Consider the following 21471-nt stretch of genomic DNA (forward strand, 5'->3'; position numbering starts at 1 on the left):
ATCTCGGGGTCTTGTTCACAAGTGAGGGAAGAATACAGCGAGAGATCGACAGGCGGATCGGTGCGGCATCTGCAGTGATGCGGGCTCTACATCAGTTTGTCATGGTGAAAAAGGAGCTGAGCCAAAAGACAAAGCTCTCAATTTACCAGTCGATCTGCGCTCCTACCCTCACCTATGGTCATGAGCTATGGGTAGTGACCGAAAGAACGAGATCGTGAATACAAGTGGCTGAAATGAGTTTCCTCCGCACGGTGTCTGAGCTTTCCCTTAAAGATAGGGTGAGAAGCTCAGTCATCTGGGAGGGGCTCAGAGTAGAGCCGCTGCTCCTCCGCATCAAGAGGAGTCAGATGAGGCAGCTCAGGCATCTGATTATGATGCCTCCTGGACGCCACCCTGGTGAGGTGTTCTGAGCACGTCTAACCGGGAGGAGGCCCCGGGGAAGACCTAGGACATGCTGGAGGGACTAGCAGAAGTGGCTGGGGAGAGGGAAGTCTGGGCATCTCTGTTCAAGCTGCTGCCCCCGCGACCCGATCTCAGATAAGTGGAAGAGGATGGATGGATGGATGGATGGATACTAATCTGAAATTAATAGTGCACTTTTTATTCCCAGGAGTGAAACAATAAGAATAGTAGGGCAGATAAACTGTTCTTCCATTTTATGTAATCTATGTGTAATTTGGGTTTTTCGATGGTATACTGTGTAACCAAAAAAACACTTGTTAACCTGTAGAAAAAATAAACACCACTTCCCTAAATCAAAAGCATCAGTTTACAAGTTAATACTTATTATTTCTGTAAGAAGGTGGGAGTGGAGGATGCCATCATCTATATGCTACACTGATCTCTCTCTCTCACTTGGACAGAAGCAGTGATGCAGTAAGAATTATTCTTCTGGACTTCTCTAGCGCCTTCAACAACATCCAACCTCTGCTCCTCAGGGACAAGCTGACAGAGATGGGAGTAGATTCATACCTGGTGGGATCATGGACTATCTTACAGACAGACCTCAGTATGTGTGTCTTGAGAACTACAGGTCTGACATTGTGGTCAGCAGCACAGGAATGCCACAGGGGACTGTACTTTCTCCGGTCCTGTTCAGCCTATATACATCGGACTTCCAATACAACTCGGAGTCCTGCCACGTGCAAAAGTTCGCTGACGACACTGCTATCGTGGGCTGCATCAGAAGTGGGCAGGATAAGAAGTATAGGAACCTAATCAAGGACTCAAACCACCTACAACTGAACACCAGCAAAACCAAAGAGCTGGTGGTGGATTTTAGGAGGCCCAGACCCCTCATGGACCCCGGGATCATCAGAGGTGACTGTGCAGAGGGTGCAGACCTATACATACCTGGGAGTGTAGCTGGACGATAAATTGGACTGGACTGCCAATACTGATGCTCTGTGCAAGAGAGGACAGAGCCGACTATACTTCCTTAGAAGACTGGCGTCCTTCAACATCTGCAATAAGATGCTGCAGATGTTCTATCAGACGGTTGTGACGAGCACCCTCTTCTACGCGGTGGTGTGCTGGGGAGGCAGCATAAAGAAGAGTGGGCGTCTCACGCCTGGACAAACCAGTGAGGAAGGCAGGCTCTATTGTAGGCACGGAGTTGGACAGTTTGACATCCGTGGCAGAGATACGGGCACTGAGCAGGCTCCTGTCAATCATGGAGAATCCACTGCATCCACTAAACAGTATCATCTCCAGACAGAGGAGCAGCTTCAGCAACAGACTGCTGTCACTGTCCTGCTCCACTGACAGACTGAGGAGATTGTTCCTCCCCCACACTATGCGACTCTTCAATTCCACCCGGGGAGGGGGGAATGTAAATGTTAACATTATACAAAAGTTACTGTCTGTTATACCTGCATTTTTGTCACTCTTCAATTTAATATTGTTTTTTTTTATTTTTTTATTAGTATGCTGCTGCTGGAGTATGTGAATTTCCCCTTGGGGATTAATAAAGTATCTACAGTGCATCCAGAAAGTATTCACAGCGCATCACTTTTTCCACATTTTGTTATGTTACAGCCTTATTCCAAAATGGATTAAATTCATTTTTTCCTCAGAATTCTGCACACAACACCCCATAATGACAATGTGAAAAAAGTTTACTTGAGGGTTTTGCAAATTTATTCAAAATAAAAAAAAACTGAGCAATCACATGTACATAAAGTATTCACAGCCTTTGCTCAATACTTTGTCGATGCACCTTTGGCAGTAATTACAGCCTCAAGTCTTGTTGAATATGATGCCACAAGCTTGGCACACCTATCCTTAGCCAGTTTCGCCCATTGCTCTTTGCAGCACCTCTCAAGCTCCATCAGGTTGGATGGGAAGCGTGGGTGCACAGCCATTTTAAGATCTCTCCAGAGATGTTCAATCGGATTCAAGTCTGGGCTCTGGCTGGGCCACTCAAGGACATTCACAGAGTTGTCCTGAAGCCACACCTTTGATATCTTGGCTGTGTGCTTAGGGTCGTTGTCCTGCTGAAAGATGAACCGTCACCCCAGTCTGAGGTCAAGAGCGCTCTGGAGCAGGTTGTCATCCAGAATGTCTCTGTACATTGCTGCAGTCGTCTTTCCTTTTATCCTGACTAGTCTCCCAGTTCCTGCCGCTGAAAAACATCCCCACAGTATGACGCTGCCACCACCATGCATCACTGTAGGGATGGTGCCAGGTTTCCTCCAAGCGTGACGCCTGGCATTCACACCAAACAGTTCAATCTTTGTCTCATCAGACTAGAGAATTTTCTTTCTCATGGTCTGAGAGTCCTTCAGGTGCCTTTTGGCTGCCATGTGCCTTTTACTAAGGAGTGGCTTCTGTCTGGCCATTCTACCAAATAGGCCTGATTGGTGGATTGCTGCAGAGATGGTTGTCCTTCTGGAAGGTTCTCCTTTCTCCACAGAGGACCTCTGGAGCTCTGACAGAGTGACCATCGGGTTCTTGGTCACCTTCCTGACTAAGGTCCTTCTCCCCCGATCGCTCAGTTTAGATGGCCGGCCAGCTCTAGGAAGAGCCCTGGTGGTTTCGAACTTCTTCCACTTACGGATGATGGAGGCCACTGTGCTCATTGGGACCTTCAAAGCAGCAGAAATTTTTCTGTAACCTTCCCCAGATTTGTGTCTCGAGACAATCCTGTCTCGGAGGTCTACAGACAATTCCTTTGACTTCATGCTTGGTTTGTGCTCTGACATGAACTGTCAACTGTGGGACCTTATATAGACAGGTGTGTGCCTTTCCAAATCATGTCCAACCAACTGAATTTACGACAGGTGGACTCCAATTAAGCTGCAGAAACATCTCAAGGATGATCAGGGGAAACAGGATGCACCTGAGCTCAATTTCAAGCTTCATGGCAAAGGCTGTGAATTCTTATGTACATGTGCTTTCTCAATTTTTTTATTTTTAATAAATTTGCAAAAATCTCAAGTAAACGTTTTTCACGTTGTCATTATGGGGTGTTGTGTGTAGAATTCTGAGGAAAAAAATGAATATAATCCATTTTGGAATAAGGCTGTAACATAACAAAATGTGGAAAAAGTGATGCGCTGTGAATACTTTCCGGATGCACTGTATCTATCTATTTAAAAATAAGCAGTAATTCTTTGAATTGACTTGTGTGTTAGTCCTTCATGTGTCTGGCTAAATTGGTTACATTAGCTCTTTTAGTTGGCATGTATCTTGTGGTTTTTCGCACTCACTTATTCTAAAGTTGAAATATTTCCAGATGCCACTCTGGCTGCCATCTTTGTCAATTAAGCATGCTGGTGAAGGCTCTGACAGGGCAGAAGTTGCCATCTTTTTAACACCCGTGTTTGAAAAGAAATGTGGCTGCATCTACAGCCTTGCCATTTGATAGCCTACAAAGTACAACCATCAAAAGCCACAGTTAACCAGAAGTGAATTCCTAATGTAGGCCATAGTATTGATGCCATGAAAAATGAGTAATGAAGTAATAAAATGTTAAAATCAATACTTAGATATACTGACACTTTTGACATGATGTAAACTGTTGAAAAAAATACTATGTAAAACAGCCAAAGAGCTTAAAGCTCTAAAGTGATGGGTTGAACCTGTACCATTACACTGCTCGCTAAACTGACAGGGACTTTTTTGCTGCCTCCAATACTGCCTTGAACATACTAAGGAAATTTTGAAATCATAGAATTATGAGTTTAGAGCAGATTGTGCTATCCAATGTCAGAAAACAAGGTAATAATTCCTGATCTTAATCCAGTTGAAAATCCTTTGGAAAGACATGATGACAAACATTGAGGAGCGAGAACAAAATACAACTGAAAACTACCAGATGAAGGGTGCATGTGTTGTACAATCAAGTATTAGGGAAAAAGCACCTTTAAGACAGTTATTTTCTTCTATGAAAAAAACTATGCAAGTTGAAGAGACTTTTTTTCCCCTTGTTTAAATTTGGACATCCTGCTAAGTTACTCTCAGGACCAAACATTGGCAAATTTCCAATTATTAAAGAAAATATTGTACATGATACCTCTAAAATGCAACTGTGTCAATAATGTTAGCCACAACTGCATGTGAAGCAGAAACCAGGTGCCTGAAGGCAAAAATTACCATTCGCAATTCTTTCAGTTGTCTACAGAAAGTGAATGTCAGCATTTATAAATAAATAGCAGAGCTGGGCAAAATCCAACATGGAAATTTTTATTATTTCTGTGATTTCTGTTTTCTGGCTGTGGTTCCCTTTTCAAAAAGTTTACAGTCCATTTCCATATCAAAGGACATCTGCACTGAAACTACACTACAAGGAGTAAAAAAAAAGTCAAGTATTACTTTTTTCTATGAATGAGCCAGGGCCAACACACATCTCTAAAACAAAACCAGGAAGGGTTGTTAATAGGATATTATTAGCTCATTCAAAGATTTCCAGTTTATAAATAAGCAAATACCAGAGCTAATTGAAAATTTAGCTACCTATCAACCATGAATTTTAGAACTTGAAATTCTTTAAGCGATCTGGTTATAATGTGCTGGCATATAATTTTGTACAAAAACATGCTTGCATTTCTGAAAGTTATGGTTGCTTCTGAAAATTATGAGTATAATTCTCAGGTGTGAACAAACTGTCAAAAATATGTCATTGGACACACACGACATTCACCATCAAGGAAGAAACAAATCGATTTTTGGTACTATGCATGTGCCACAAAGGTAGAATTTTGGGAGTTATTTTTGACAGCGATTGTACTTCATACTTAGCCCCCTTACAGTGGCTCCAAAGGGCAAAACGCAAAAAACAAAATAAAACAGACACAGTGAAATTAATTAAACAATAACAACATGCAATTAACAATAAAAAGTGAGAGCATGACTCTAACAAATTAACGGTGCTGTGTTTTAAACTTTACATAACATTTTAACCAAGTGTCCAGATGTTTGTTATATGTGTATAGGAAAGCAAGATATTGCTGTAGGCTCACAATCTGCAGATTTCAACACAGTCACAGATATGGGGTTGGGTGGGAGGCACGGAATTATGACCAGCCCTAGATCCCCCCCACATCCCTCCCACCTGAGGATACGAATATATACAAAACTACAAAACAGATGTAAAGATCAGGGGCTGAGCACAATATAAACTTCTGAAGAAGCCCCCTCATGACAGCACTGCCTTTAAGTGAGTTTTTTTTTTTTTTTTTTTTTAAAACGCTCATGATTTTGCTATGGAAACACTGAGTTAGAATAACAACTGAGTGCAGAGAATGTTACACCCTTATAATGGAGGAATATTTTGGACAAAATGAAACCAGCAAAATAAATCAAAGAACTGTGAAATATGACAATACATACATAACATCATTAAATATGAGAGTTTGCAAGTTCTCCCAGTGTCTGTGGGTGTCTCCTCCCACAGTCCAAAACATGCAGGTTAGGTGCTTTGGCCGTACTAAATTGTGTGTGTGTGTGTGTTCTTCCTGCGATGGCCTGGAGCCCTATGCTGGCTGTGATAGGCTCTGGCAGACCCCCGCGACCCTGTTCAGGACTAAGCAGGCTTGAAAATGACTGAATGACAAAGAAATAAGGAACTAAAAGCATATTTCGTGACCCATTTAATTATTTATACTTGCATTTCATGTTATTATTTATTCAGTGTCACATTTTACAATACTTCTATTCATTTTCATTTTATTTATTTGTGTATTTATCCACAGATCCATCCAATTTCTAAACCCACTTTATCCTGAGCAAAGGCAGAGTCACATGGAAGCTGGAGCCTATCCCAGGAAGCATAAAGCTTCTTTCTTTTCTTCTGTCTGTACCAATTACATATCACATAAATCTCATTCATCAGATTACAGTGTGCCAACTTTGCCAGTCAGTATGACCCATATTTTTCTGGGACAAGAAAAACTCAACTGAAATTTTAAGCACACCACCGCATAGAAGAGGGCGCTCGCCAAAACCGTCTGATTAGCATCACAGCCTGGGCTGATCGCCCACAGATGTTCACTAAATTCTGCTAGGGAAAACTCAGGTCCCCAAGAACTCCAGTTAGATCACAAACATGGAACACCGAGGTGGCAATTTAACCAAAGACCAAAGCTTTAGTCTCTATGTATAGTACGATCACCGTCAAAAATAACTCCATCATTCCACCTTTGCGGCATATGCATAGTAACAAAAATCGATTGTTTGTTCTTCGATAGAGAATGCCTTGTGCATCAAATGACGTACTTTTAACAGTTGTTCACGCTTGCGAATTGTACTCGTAATTTGCAGAACACTTTATTGTGTGGTAGATTTCATTTTAAATGGATAATTTTACCATTTTGGAAAATTAATATATACTTAAGAAGAAATGCTTGACAATGTTAATTTTTCAATACATCTTGCCTGAAGAAGTGGCCCGAGTTGTCTTGAAAGCTTGCATAATTTTTTTAGCTAGCCAATACAAGGTGTCATTTTGCTTGACTTTTCACTGCATCCATAATGGCTAACAGGGTACAACACCCCAGTACTAAGGAAAGGTTTGCAATTTTTTTTTTTTTTTTTTTAAAAAGTCAAAAACTTAAATTTCTCATTCATTAAGTATTCAGAACTTTGTGGAAGCCCCAATGGCATCAATTAGAGCTTTAAGTCTCCTTGGGTACAGCTCTGTAAGCTTTGTATACAGTGGAACCTCGGTTCACAACCATAATTCATTCCAAACTTTCCTCCATGGGATTGTATGTAAATGCAATTAATCCATTCCAGACCATACGAACTGTATGTTGTGGCAGGTGGCCGGGTGCGGCCCTCAATCAGCCGCCTATTTAAGGAGCCGCCGCCCTGCAATCAAGGCTGGAGTCGGGTGAGGAGGTGGACGAGGTCTGAGGAGGCGGCAGGAGGAGCCCTGTGTGTGTTGTGGAAAGGAAGAAGAAAGTGGCTGGTGAAAGCCTGGACTTTGGGGGACTGTGGGGATTTGGTGAGGTGCACGTAAGGACTTGTATAAAATAGTGAATTGTGTAAATAAACGTGTGGTGATGGACTGCAACGTGTCTGCCTGTCTGTGTCCGGGCTGTACCTTTCTACAATGTAAATATATATATTTTAAGTTTTTAAGCACAAATATAGTTAATTAAACCATAGAATGCACAGCGTAAATGAACATTTGGAAAAAAATCCGTAATTTAATAAACCACCAAGAAAAGTAGCATTGCAACAATGCACGCTACGAACCGATTGCTGTAAACAGAAGTGAAAACAAAATCAAACCCAGTGCATTCTTTAACTGCCTTCTCTACCTTATGCGTCCAGCTCTCTCTCTCGCGCTGCCTCTGTGTGTGTGTGTGTGTCTCTCTCTCTCTTGCTCGCTGCACAGGAAATGCACAGGTAGAGACTGAACACGTATAAACCGAAAGGGAAACTGGCTTGTTCGTATACCGAGTGTGTGGTCGTAAACCAATTTGTACGTGTTCCGAGACGTTCGTGAACCGAGGTTCCACTGTACCTGGATTTAGGGATCCTCTCAAGCTCCATTATATTGTATTGGAAGCATCTGTAAACTGCCATCTACAGGTCTCTCCACTGATGCTTTGTGGGGTTTACGGCTGGGCCACTAATGGACAATCAGAAACTTGTTCTGAAGCTACTCCAGCATTATCTTGGCTGTATGCTTTTATTGTTATGCTGACAGGTGAACCATTACCCCAGTCTGAAATCATGTGCATTCTGGAGCAGCTTTTCTTCAAGGATCTTTTTACTTGGCTGCATTTTTCCTTCCCTCAGTTCTGACCAGTTTCCCTGACCCTGCTGCAGAGTGCTTCACAACAGGGATGGTATTAGGTAGTTGAGGAGCAATGCCTGTACTTCACACACAGTGCATGAAGTTCTGCCCAGAGTTCAACTATTGTTTCTTCTGACCAGAGAATCTTTTTCCTCAGGCTGTCAGGGTCCTTTAAATGTGGTTTGGTAAACTCTAAAAGGCTGTCATATGCCTTTTACTCAAGAATGCTGCTGAAATGGCCATCATTCAAGTTCTCACATATTAGTAGGGGACTTCCGAAGCTCTCTTTGAGTGACTGCTGGGTTCTTGGTCACCTCCTTGACCAAGGCTCTTCTTGCCTGGTTATGTAGTTTGGGCAGCTGACCAATGCTAGGAAGGGAGCTAGTGGTTCCATACTTCTTCTACTTCACAATTATTGTGACCACTGTTCTCAAGGGAACGTTCCAAGCTTTAAAAATGTTTTTTTTATACCCTAATCTATGCATTCACACAATCGTATCACAGAGGTCCAGGGAGTGGTCCTTGGACTTATATGGCTTGGTTTATGTCCTAACATGCACAGTGAATTGGGGGACCTTATGTATAAAGGTGTATTCCTGTCTAAACAATGTCCAATTAATTAAACTTGCCACAGGTGATCTGCATCAAGTTCTAGACATTGCTAAAGGATAATTAAAGTGAACAGGATGCACCTGACCACAATTTGGTATGTCACCGCAAAAGTTCGGATTAACTACATAAATGACAAACTTCAGTTTTGGATTTTTAAAAATTTTGCAAATGTTTCTGAAAGCACTCATTATGGGTTATTAATAGTATACTGATGGCAAAAATGTCAAATTTATCCATTTAAAATTAAATTGGCAACACAAAGTGTGCAAAAAGTGAAAAAGTCTGAATACTTTCTGAATCCACTGTATAGACACAATGAGTATTCACAGAGATTTTAGCACTTTGAAAGGAGACATTAACTTTCAATATATTCATTAAAATAATGCCAAAACTAACTTGAGAAAAATATATGTAGCATCAGTTGCTACTAATTTCAGAGAATCCATTTGATAGTCAGGAAAATGGCTTTGAGCTCCATAATGTTTAGCCTATGCTACAGTGTTCATTCCAGTTTGCAACAGTACATACAGTATGCCAGCTGGAAATTAAGAATGATGGACTAAATGGCCTAAAACATATTTTCTTAAGAAAAAAGTAATACAGTAATGATGACAACCTCACAAAACAAAACAGCTATTACATCTAAAAATAAGCTGGTAAAGTATTCACCATACCTCAGGTTTAGGCTTCTGTTACAAATGACTAATGTGCAATAATTTCAGCAATGCATCATTAGCCAGTATTTATCTGAGCCAATAAGATATTTATATTGCAGCAAATATTAAATACATTTTCATATTAAATCCATATAAATATGTTCACGTTTATTTTAGGGGATTAACTATATAAAAATACACTACAGAATGTCACAGAACAACAGTTTCCATAAAGGAGGCATAAGCATTTTTGGCTGACAAATACAATCAGCAGAATGTGACCTACTTCCATTCTCACAAATGCCATATCTGGGGCATTCTCTCAAGGCACAGCCTCACAAATATGTTATGTTATTGGACACTTTTTCTGATGGGGGGAAAAAGCTTGTGTCTAATGGCTAAGCAAATCTTAAACTTTAAAAAATATTAATGATAATGATAGTAATAAAAACATAGTGCGATCTTTTATCTCCTTTTGAGATACTGGGTAGAAAATGGTTTCTATACAAGTTAATTTGCAATATAAAGCATAATGTAGCTATGACGGGAATGTCCCAGTTTTTCTGCTGAAATGTCCTTCCTTTAGAGAAATGGAAGCCTTCTAAAGCCAATTTTTATAGTGCTCGAGTTATCTTTGAGGATTGCTAATAACCGGGCTGTGTCACTGTTTTTTGCTTTATAGATTCATGTTTAAGGGCAGTCGGCCCACTATAAACATTTTTAAGTACCGACAACTGTGTGTTTCTTTAAATTCCTCAGCACAGTCATGTATTGGCAGCTGTGGATTTATCAAATAAAAAAAGAAGGAACCTGAATACAAATTCACTAAACAGTCCAAATCAGTTTCATGAACTTCTATATTACAGGTATGCAAAAATGTACTTCAGCCTGTGTTTAGCCTTCAATTTAAGAAGTTTAGTTGTAAGTTCTAGTGAAAAGCAATGGCAACAGGTAGGCAACATCATACGCATACGATCTTAACAATAAAAAAAATAAATCAATTCTAAGTAACAAATTTGACTCAACTGTAAAGTAGTGATTTAAAAAAATAATGACTATTCTTGCAACAAATTAGAAAAATTGCTTACTAAACACATATGTGGTGTAGTGGTAACCTACTCTGGACCCTTCACGTAAAGAATATTCTATGTTAGCTCTTTAAACTATGCATCATAAAAGAATGCTTATTTGCACATTTCTTGATTTTGAACCTCATTTGTATCAGAGGTGGAAAAGTTTAACTCAACACTAATCAATATTGTCAATGTAAAAATCAGGTACTTTCCTTAAGAGGGGGAAGTTCATCCTTTTTGAACTTAAGTCGATACCCCAAACTGTTTGAAGAAAGAAGTGGAAGATAATTTGTATTTTCTGCAGATATAAAACTGACACTCCAACTTACACACACACACACACACACAAAGAGAAATTGCATGTAACACTAACTGCAAAGGTCCTTGTATGTGGGAAATACTGTACAGTATATGCAATCTTTTCCATAAAATATTAATTCACTAGTGAAACATGTGGACCTATGGTATGGTCTCAAAATAAAATGGAAGTAAAAGACAGTAGCTGATATTTCTTTTTGATATTTCTCCTGTTTTCTAAATAGTTACTTCTTTCAGTTCATCTAGATGTCATAATATATATTACTGCTGGTGGCTCATCTAAAGCAAGGAAACTTTTTATATTTTGGCAACACTTAGGTGGATTGGCGATTCTAAATTGGCCCTAGTGTGTGCTTGGTGTGTGGGTGTGTTTGTGTGTGTCCTGCGGTGGGTTGGCACCCTGCCCAGGATTGGTTCCCTGCCTCGTGCCCTGTGTTGGCTGGGATTGGCTCCAGCAGACCCCCGTGACCCTGTGTTCGGATTCAGCGGGTTGGAAAATGGATGGATGGATTCCTTTTGTTTTCAAAATGAAAAAAAATACAGCTTGACATTGCTAATGTAACTTTGCTAAGTAGTTGTCTATTTAATGATCTTCTTGATTGATGCTGTGAAGTTTCTCGTCTCTGTGGGTTTTTTGCATTCTGTATCCTGGACTTTGTCTTCCATGCCTTTCAGCTACCACATTTACCAGCTTCTCAACTGCTCTATATTCAGGATCACTATTTGTGTGTCAATGTGGTTCAGCTCCTTGTCTTTTACCATCTGCAATTTGATGTTTTTGAATTTCCATACATTATCAGGCTATAGTCAGGTTTATGACTTGTCTATGGGCATCAGTGTCTTGTCTTTATATTCTTTCTCGCTCTTGCTCACTTAATCACCTTCTGAGATTTGCTTGATGCTCAGAAGATGTTGGTCCTTTTCTTTCTAACATGGCGTTTACCACTTGATTACACACTCACTTACAATGAACACACAAGAACAATTCATGGTCACCAACTAGCCAAAATCAATAAGCTTGTGCACACAACTGAGTTTTGCACAGCGGTTACAACTGAAAATTAAATATATTAATGTACCATGAAATACATAATGTCTGACTAAAAATAATCAGTGGTACAATAAACACAAAATGTTTTGGTTAGACTATTAAGCTAATAGCCAAAAAGAAACTACTGCCATGCAGACCAGCTGCAAAACATCTAGATATGTGAATGGTAATGTACAAATCATTGTGACCTCTAATTCATTCTCCCTGTAGAATCAGTTCTCAGAAGTTTTGCTCACACACTGCAAGCAGGCATAAATTTCCTACGTAACATGCATCTCGAGCATGTCTGGCACAACAATGTCAATTAAATCAAAACAGTAAAAATACATGCAGACCAGCAGCAAAATGTCTAGATGTGTGCATGATAATGCACAAATCATGGTGACCTCTTTAATTCACTCTCCTCATAAGACAGCGTCTCAGTTAAAAGTTTTGCTCTAACACTAAGTAAATAACCAATGTAACATGCATCTTGAGCATGTCTGTCGCATCAATGTCAATAGAATCAAAGCGGCAAAAATACATACCAAACTAAAAAACACCACCTGCATTCTAGGAATTAAAACAAAATAATTAAGAGAACAATAAGATGGATATTTTGTTTATATGTATGATTATTAATACAGTAAAAAACAGATTTGTCCATACTGGACTATTTAATCCTTCTATATATTTGTTTCAAAATACACCTAGTATCTGCTCGATTATGGGATAATGGAACATCAGTGATGATCAGTGAAATCATCTTAGCAGCTGAAATGATAGCCAATTCTTACCTTTCACATATAAAGATCTATAGACACTATGATGTTAATGTGGAGGACAGCATTTGTCTAGAAAGCTGCACGTACATCTGTATTATTTGTGTCAGTGTCAACAATGCATGTGGTTTAAAAACCACACACAGATGATTTACAGGAGAAATTTTGCATAAGTATTATCAGTTAAAAAGAACACCACAAAGAGCACTCACCATATTACCTGAAATGTTGATTGATGCTTTGTATCCATTCTGTGGTAGTTGAGTATCTACATTCTCATATATAAATATAGTATAAAATTAAAAAAAAAAAAAAAAAAAAAAAAAAACAACTCCATGAGGCTCTGGATTTGGATAACCAAAATTTCATTGAGAAATTCAGGCCTTTGATGTTAGTCGGCTAGATTTTTGTAATGCACTCTAACTGGTCTACCTGCGACAGACATCAGTCGGTTGCAGTTAGTCCAGAAAGCCTCAGCAAGAATCACAGCCAGAAAAAAGAAAATCTCAACACATCTCACCAATTTTATTACAGTTTTATTATAGTTTATATTAATACACAGTATTTTTCCCCATGAGATAATGTGTATGTTTGAATTATAACAATGTATATATTGCTTCTTGGCTAAATATGACTAGCTTTATAAAATATTTTTTCTGTGTTTTACACCTTGTTGTGAGGTCTGAATAATTAATATTTTTGTTTTGTGCCTCAAAGACCATTTCTAACCTAGTTACTTCATTCTCATATGTTCTGGTAAAAGTACACTCGATTATGTTTTGGTAATGTTCCACAATACCACTACGTTTATTTTTATGGGTGTCACCATTTTGTGAAGCGTGTTGCTAGGAGACCGCCCCAATTGCAAGGGATCTGTAGTCTCATAGAGCATGATATGTGAAGTCAGATAAATGAAGACTTAAACACTAGTGCACCGCTTTACTGATTGCTTGTGATTTGGATTCAAACCTCTAAAACAAAACCTTTTGTGTGGATCTCTTCTAGTATTTCTAGTTATGATCCCTTGCTTCACTTTTCAATTATGATTTCTGATCAACATTTTGACATCTGCTGAAAATGTTTCTGAATTCTTGGTTATGACCCTATTTCCAGTTTTTAACATTGTTTCATTTTGCAGGCTTGTGTGTTCCTATCTTTCTCTCTGCTCAGTTCACAACAGTACTTTTGTAAGTCTGTGTGGCACACAAATTTCCCTCTAGAATAAAGTCTACCTAGAGCTAATTAATAAGAAAAGCCAAGTTAAAACACTAGATTATAAAATTTATAAAAGATATGCAACACAGACTTATTTTAAAAGTGAACTATCTATATATATATATAAAATCCCTATGTGCGTCCAGGTGTCCGTGTGTGGGTGTCTTCTGGTGAAGTGCGCATGCGCGGGGCTGGTGCTATGCGCGATATTACTGTCAGAGAAAGTTAGAGGCGTTTTACAGAAATACAAACCAGTATTACTGCGAGAGGAAATTAAAGGTACACAATACAGTGATGCATATTACAGCCACATACAAGCCAGTATTACTGTCAGAGGAGATTAAAGGCATATTACCGACGCGCACGCCTGTATTACCGCCAGAGACAATTAAAGGTATATTACGGACGTACAAGCCAGCGGATGTACAAGATGGTATCCTTCAATAAGGGCGCGCACAGGCATCCTTCAATAAGGGCGCGCACAAAAAGGCGAGCCTCAAAAGGACGACCTCAATTGGGCGCAGTGAATAAAGGCGCGCGTAAATAAAGATCTGCACCTGTTGCTCTTCACATATTCCAGAGCCATTTGAACTAAATTATCTACGCGCCCTTATTGAATAGAGCCATACAAGACAGTATTACTGTCGCAGAAAATTAAAGACACACAATACACGGCGGCAGCCCACGAAGAACGGTCAGCTCAGCAAGTAAACATCAACAAAAGAAAGGCTGAAAGAAAGAAAAATACGACCAACAAAAAGAATGAGGTCAAAGTCCCTTGACATTTAATATAGACTGTTCCTACTAATGTCTATGCACTACTGTTCTAGCGCCCGTTATTGTAACGGGCTAAATGACTAGTATTAATATAATATTGTACTGCTATATGCATTGTTAACACTTATACTGCAGAAACAGGAAAAAACAAGAAGCAAAACAAATTTATTTGTTTTTTTAAACTCTGTTAGCTATGTTTACTTTGCTCTGTGACCAGCATGGAAGCAGTAGTCCTTGAAAACATGTCTAATTCTTTCACATTCTATGCAACACCTTTCCAAACTTTTTGAGATATGCTTTAAACACTAAACTCTGCTTTTATCCTCCTTATCACTAGATAACTAGAAGGCTTAACTGGGTGATCTTGTTTCAAAAAACAGCATTAAGACACTAGCTGAAACTGATTCAGATGGTTTTCAGGGATCCCAAACATACAGAAAACAAAGCCAGATAGCTAAGAAGTATCCACTCTATACAGTGTTTTACTACTTTTTGTTGCAATTATATAATTTACATACTGAGGATACGGCACCTTAGAAATTGCATTTTATTGAAGCACTGCTTCTAAAAAAGCAATTAATCCAAGTGGGTTTGAGAATGCAATGTTATCTTTCATCAGTATGAGATTGCACTGCATTTCCTGTAAATGGTGCAAAGATAATGCAGCATAGATTTTGATCTCTCTCTTCCATTTGCACAGTGGATCGGGGGAATTTTGTGTAGAAGAAATTTCAGCTGTGATTACTTATCAGATCTGAAGGTGCTTTGTTCTTCCCTGTCCCAATTAGCGAAAATTTGTCTCTGAGATTTAAATCTGGTCCAACCTGTAATAAAGCTCCATGAACAGAGTATAATAGATGCCCCTTGGTTAATAAATACAGAATTTTTACCAGTTTCTGTCAACATAGAAGTGTTCAACATGTTTTACTTATTTATTAAAGTAGGTCTGAGCATTTTGACTTCAAATCAATGTGATAATTTAGCACATAAATCTGTGACAATTCTTTTTTACAACCACAACTCAAAAAGTGTTCAGTGTCTTAACTCCAAAGTATTTATCCACATGCATTACAAGATATGCTGAAAGATTGTTTTAAACATGTACACACCTCACCTAAACTGCTTACAAAAGAACATAATTCATAAATATTCAAAACAGAATTACGGTATTGTTATTTAACATTTTTACATACTGCAATATGCACATATTGAATTTGAATATTTATAAAATGCACACAATTTAAATTTCGAAAACTAAATAAAAACATCTTGCTAAAAATAATATACATGTTAGTGAAGAAAAAAAGTTTTAAACGATTTTATGGTAAAGGGCAAGCTGACATTACCCAATCACCGAACAAAATGACAAACCTGAATTTAGCTCAGCAGCAATGACGTATCGGTTACCAAGGGTTGGAACGAGCCTCTCAGAATCACTATTCCAGCCATTAAAACAATCCGTTTCTTGCTTTTGTTTGGGTCATTCACATTTCATTTTATAGGTCATGGTTGTCTTTCAAGCAATAAAAGAAATGCTCAAGTTATGCTTAGTCAAAGCAATGTTTTTTCCAAGTTTACAATTTGCTTTGTTTGCTCAAGCCAAAATGCAACCAAACAATATTGTATTTTTTTTTTATGCCAGCTTGTTTTTATTTGTATTCAGCTCATCCCTGCCTGGCTGGGGTTTGGCACTGGGGCTAGTGGTTTTTCATGCCTGACATGCTGCTTTTGTTTGAATGATGAGTGAGAGCAAGATGAGATGGAAGCACTTGACTGGATATAACAGCTCATGAAAGCACACAGTAGAAAAGCACTTTTACAGAACAAAACGAAATAGGCCAAATTAGAGTGGAGAGAGCTTCTTATTGTCAGTATTATTAAATTCTTGGCATATCACTCGGCACCACAATAAAGTTTAAAAATTACTGTGATGAAGTCAATCAAAATGACACCTTTTATTTGCTAACTGACCAGATTACAATATGCAAGCTTTCGCGCCAGCTAAGGCCCCTTCTTCAGGCAAGATGTTATTTTGCTTGACTTCTCATTGCATCCGTAATCACTAATACGGTGCAACACCCTACTATTAATTAAGGTAACACATGACTCATAATACATTAATACAGCCCACATAAGGACAATTCACAAGGAATCACCCAAAGCTAAGCTTAGAAGATGTACTAATACATATAGTATTTATACTACATAAGTGTGCTACTTAAATATTTCCAGCATCACTATGAAGACAGATGTGAAAATTGAAATTCATGTCCAAGATTAAATGTTGTAAGTGGAATGGATTGAGTTCAGTTTTGTTTATATATAAGTGAAACGGATGGTAACGTTAGCCTATAAGGACTTGATTTCAACATTACTCAAACAATTTGCATAACAAGTATACCAACTTTCTAAATTGCAAAATAGTATTTTAAGGTTGCAAAACATAAAAAATTATCATGGTAGCACTGTAAATTCACCACCCAGATGAAAAATGTCATACTTATGAAAAACATGCTATCCACACTAGAGTGATGTTATGGTCCTTTCAACACTGTAAATCTCTGAAGCAGTGATGGTTAGTTCTTTGGGGGCCACAGTGGCTGCTGAGCTTCGGTCCAAACAATTTCATAATTGGCATCAAATTTTCATAATTAAAAGAAACATAAAATTTTATCTAAATGAACCAACAGCACAACCATTCTCCACTTCATTTCCAATATTGTAAATTTTATAAAATACAAACGGTTTTGCAGATTGAAAATAAGAATCATGTTTATGTCTATTTCAAATCACAAACCTGAATACAAAATAAGAATCTATTCAATATTGTCCTTTTTGAAGAGTTACCAACTTCGAAAATTGTTTTGTGCCAGCAATAAACAATACTATATATGTGAGTGCTTTGATCAATTAACAGTGTCTATAATTTTGCTATCTGAAATAAATGTCTTTTTTGGTACTCCTTCCTTGGCTCATGTGCCTTAATCAATTCATTTTTACAGCCCTGTAACGTAAAACGTTTGATCGCTTTTGCGCTACTCTGTAATACCGATCACGGTGAAAGACGTTTGATTATTGACCTAATCCCTGACCACAAGTAATAGTGTATATCATTGTTTTGCTTTTCATTTCTAATATAACTTGTAGAACTGTACGTTACAAGAAAATGGCAACATATAGTGTACCAAATACCAAAACAAATGGGGGGGGGGTCATTTTAAGAAGCTCTGCTGCAAGTAAAACGAAAATATTCGTCTCGTATCACATCACGTGTACCGACTTGTCCACTGTTAACTCACAATGATTTGGCAATTTCAAATTGCTGCAAGTTAACCTGAACGTAATTCTTCCAGACTATAGTCAACACTGCAAAAATAAGCATGCAGTTTGACAAGTAAATCTGATTAAAATTAAACGAACCATATATCGGTATTTATTCATAATCATAATCCATTGATCCGTCAGTTTTCAAAACCCACTTAAGCCACATTTAGGATGACCAAGTTTCATCGCACACAAGCTGAGAACCAATCTCCGGCGGGAAGTCTATCTATTGTGAGAAAGTCCCCAACATGTTCGCTAAAATAATATTCCATAAGGTCACGCCCCCGCCCCGCAGTTTTGGCGAATGCGATATCCACGTACAGGCCGGCAAAGTCTCATAAGGCGCATGCGCAATAATGTGGTAGTGCCCCCCCCCCCCCCCCCCATCATTCCAGCCGCCTAGTCTCTCTTACCGCTACCAGTCGCGGGGCCCGGTACTTTCGTTATAGGCTAAAACAGCATTACAGCCATCAACGAACAACCCGTGCTAACATATGGAGCTTAATTATACCCTCACCCCTTTACTTAAGCTGCCTCGTATCATGTTTCAATACCATTCCATGCCTCATGGGCATGACCCCACACAAGCCATGCGTAAATCTTACTCGGAAATAGATCACCGACCGCTGCAGTAAGGATTACCTTTTCGCATAACGTCCTGACTTGGTTTTCGGTCAGTTGTTTACATTCATTCAGCTGTTCGATCCATTGATCCAGTTCTTTCGTAAAAGCTTTATCGTCCATTTTTGTGTTGAAAATAAACCCTTAGTGTATGTCCAAATTAAAGTGCTCCAGTAAATAAGGTTCCCAGTCGCTCCCGCGCTGAATGCCTGTTCTGAAAAGCACGAATTTGCTTAAAAAAACGTCTCCACTCGCAGAATAAGCAGCAGTTCCGAAGCTAATTACGGGTTGGCTACGGCTCGAACAGGTCTGGCAAACACCTCGTGTGACTGACTGCGAAACGCCGAAGCGTTGCTATCACTTAGTTATCTTAGACTATGGTTTTTAATTTTAGATTTCCAGATTAGTTGCCTTTCTCTTCGAACCGACCTTCCTGCCGTAACAACGTTACTGCTGTGTAATGGCTGCCCGGTTCTGCACACACCTCCCCGCCAATGACGTCACCGCAACGGCATTTCACCACAACATAGAAGACCGGGCACGACGACGAGCCGTGCGCGCGCTCCGACCTCGCCCCACCCCCTCTACGAGAAGCCGCGCAGCTTCACTTTGATCTTTGCGCATGTGCGACGACGTCATGGTAACGGCGAGCCACAACAAGAGAACGAATTATGGAGTTACGTGCGCTGCTGAACTTAGCATTTTCAGGAAGTAATAAAAAGCTCGCGTGTAAGAACAAGGGTGTTACCTGCTGATGTTTTCGCGGTCCTGATTGCGTAAGCAGTAAGGAAACATTCGCAATTATAAAAGTTATTTGAATGGAGCTGTGTAAAAGCTGACAAAGTTTCTGTCGGAGTCGTTCATTTTTAAGGTTGAATACCACACAGAGAGGCTCTTTACTTTTAAAATGTGACAGGTTACATTTTTTCAGTTCGAATTTGTACTTTTTTTCCAATAAATTTGAAAATGTGTTTTCTACGCCGTCATATATCTTAACGAGTGGAAATATTTTTTAAAAACTTGTGTTTGTATATGAATAAATGTATTAGTATATGGATACATTTACTGTGTATACATAAATCAGAATCACATGTATTGGCCAGGTATGCTCACAGGCAAGGAATTTAGGTGTGAGTCCTTCTTTTGTGATGACTCCATTGTGTACGTGACAGACCTGCACAAAATTGACAAGTGCACACCTGAGATAAATACGATAAAACGATTGTAAGCATATGTATACAACGTGCAAGGCAGTGCAAGAAATAGTAAATTATGCATTAGTTATATGTAAGAATATTTCAAGATGGGGGGGGGGGCTCAGGTCTCAATCCAGGTGGTTCATCGTATGGTGGGTGCCCCCATCCAACCAGACTGAGCAAGTGCAGCTGAATTAACCAATTGTGAGCTTGATGGCCAGAGGCAAGAATCTGTTACTATATCTGCTTGTTGTTGCATTGTTTTGTTTAGACATTAAAGCAATCTAGATGAGAACAGGCCATTCAGCTCAAGAAAGCTTGCCAGTCCTATCCACTTACTTATTCCAATAAACATTCAACTCTAGTTTTGAAAGTCCTATTGTCTATCACACTACTTGGTATCTTATTCCAAGTGTCTATGGTTCTCCGTGTAAAGAAAAACTTCCTAATGTTTGTGCAAAATGCACCCTTATCAAGTTTCCAACTGTTTCCCCTGCTCTTGATGAAATTATTTTAAAGTAAGTCTCAATCCACTGCATTAATTCCCTTCATAATATTAAAACATTCATGTCTCCTCTTAATTTTCTTTTGCTTAAACTGCAAAAGCTCAGCTTTTAAAACTTTCTTCATAATTCATCCCCTGTAGCCCTGGAATCAGCCTAGTCACTCTTCTCTAGACCTTTTCTAGTGATATGTCCTTTTTGTAGCCAGGAGACCAAAACTGCACACAGTACTCCAGATGAGGCCTCACCAGTGCTTTATAAAGCTTGAGCATAACCTCCTTGGACGTGTACTCTACACAGCAGGGCGCTATATATATAACCAAACATTCTGTTAGCCTTCTTAATGGCTTCTGAACACTGAAAATCGATAGCATTGAGTCCACTGCGACTCCTAAATCCTTCTCATAAGGTGTACTCTCGATTTTCAGACCTCCCATTGTGTATTCATATCTAACATTTTTAATTCCTATGTGTAATACTTTACATTTACTTACATTAAATTTCATCTCTCACTAATCTGCCCAAACTTGTATCAGTATGCTGTCCAAGTCCCTGTGCAATGATTCAATAGATTCCAGATTATCTGAAAATCCACCTAACATGGTATCACCTGCAAATGTAACCAACTTGTTACTTAATATATATTCCTATCCAAATCATTTATATATATTATCAGAGCATCAGTGAGCTCCTGGACAGTCTGTGGTGCTATTTGGCAGCGTCGGATGCACTGATACATAACCTCCCAGTACCTAACAGCAGTCAGGGTACTGTTGTCTAGCACATGAAGGTCTGTGTGACCCACCAAGTATATGCCACCCCAGACCATCACTGACCCAGCACCAGACTGATCATGCTAGATGATGTTGCAGGCTGCATAACGTTCACCACGGCATCTCCAGACTCTTTCATGTCCGTCACATGTGCTCAGTGTGAACCTGCTCTCATCTGTAAAGGGTGCCAATGGTGGAGCAGGAAATTGTGGTATTCTCCAGCATATGCAGATCGAGCTGCACGGTGATGGGCTGTGAGCACACGTCCCACTAGATGATGTCAGGCCCTCATACCACCATCATGAAGTTTGTTTCTGACAATCTGGTCAGAAACATGCACAGA

At 39.2% G+C, this 21471-nt stretch overlaps 1 protein-coding gene across 1 annotated transcript in view; it reads right to left on the reverse strand.

The window, feature by feature from the left end:
- Window positions 1-19148, reverse strand: part of ppp2cb (protein phosphatase 2, catalytic subunit, beta isozyme) — a 52935-nt gene extending 33787 nt beyond the window's left edge. The window contains exon 1 of the mRNA XM_028805395.2: window positions 18678-19148. Within this exon, the coding sequence (XP_028661228.1) occupies window positions 18678-18779 (102 nt within the window). The 5' untranslated portion in view covers window positions 18780-19148. The remainder of the gene's footprint in view (window positions 1-18677) is intronic.
- Window positions 19149-21471: the final 2323 nt, after the last annotated feature.

This window comes from Erpetoichthys calabaricus, chromosome 7 (genome assembly GCF_900747795.2).
Source record: "Erpetoichthys calabaricus chromosome 7, fErpCal1.3, whole genome shotgun sequence".
Classification (NCBI taxonomy): domain Eukaryota; kingdom Metazoa; phylum Chordata; class Cladistia; order Polypteriformes; family Polypteridae; genus Erpetoichthys; species Erpetoichthys calabaricus.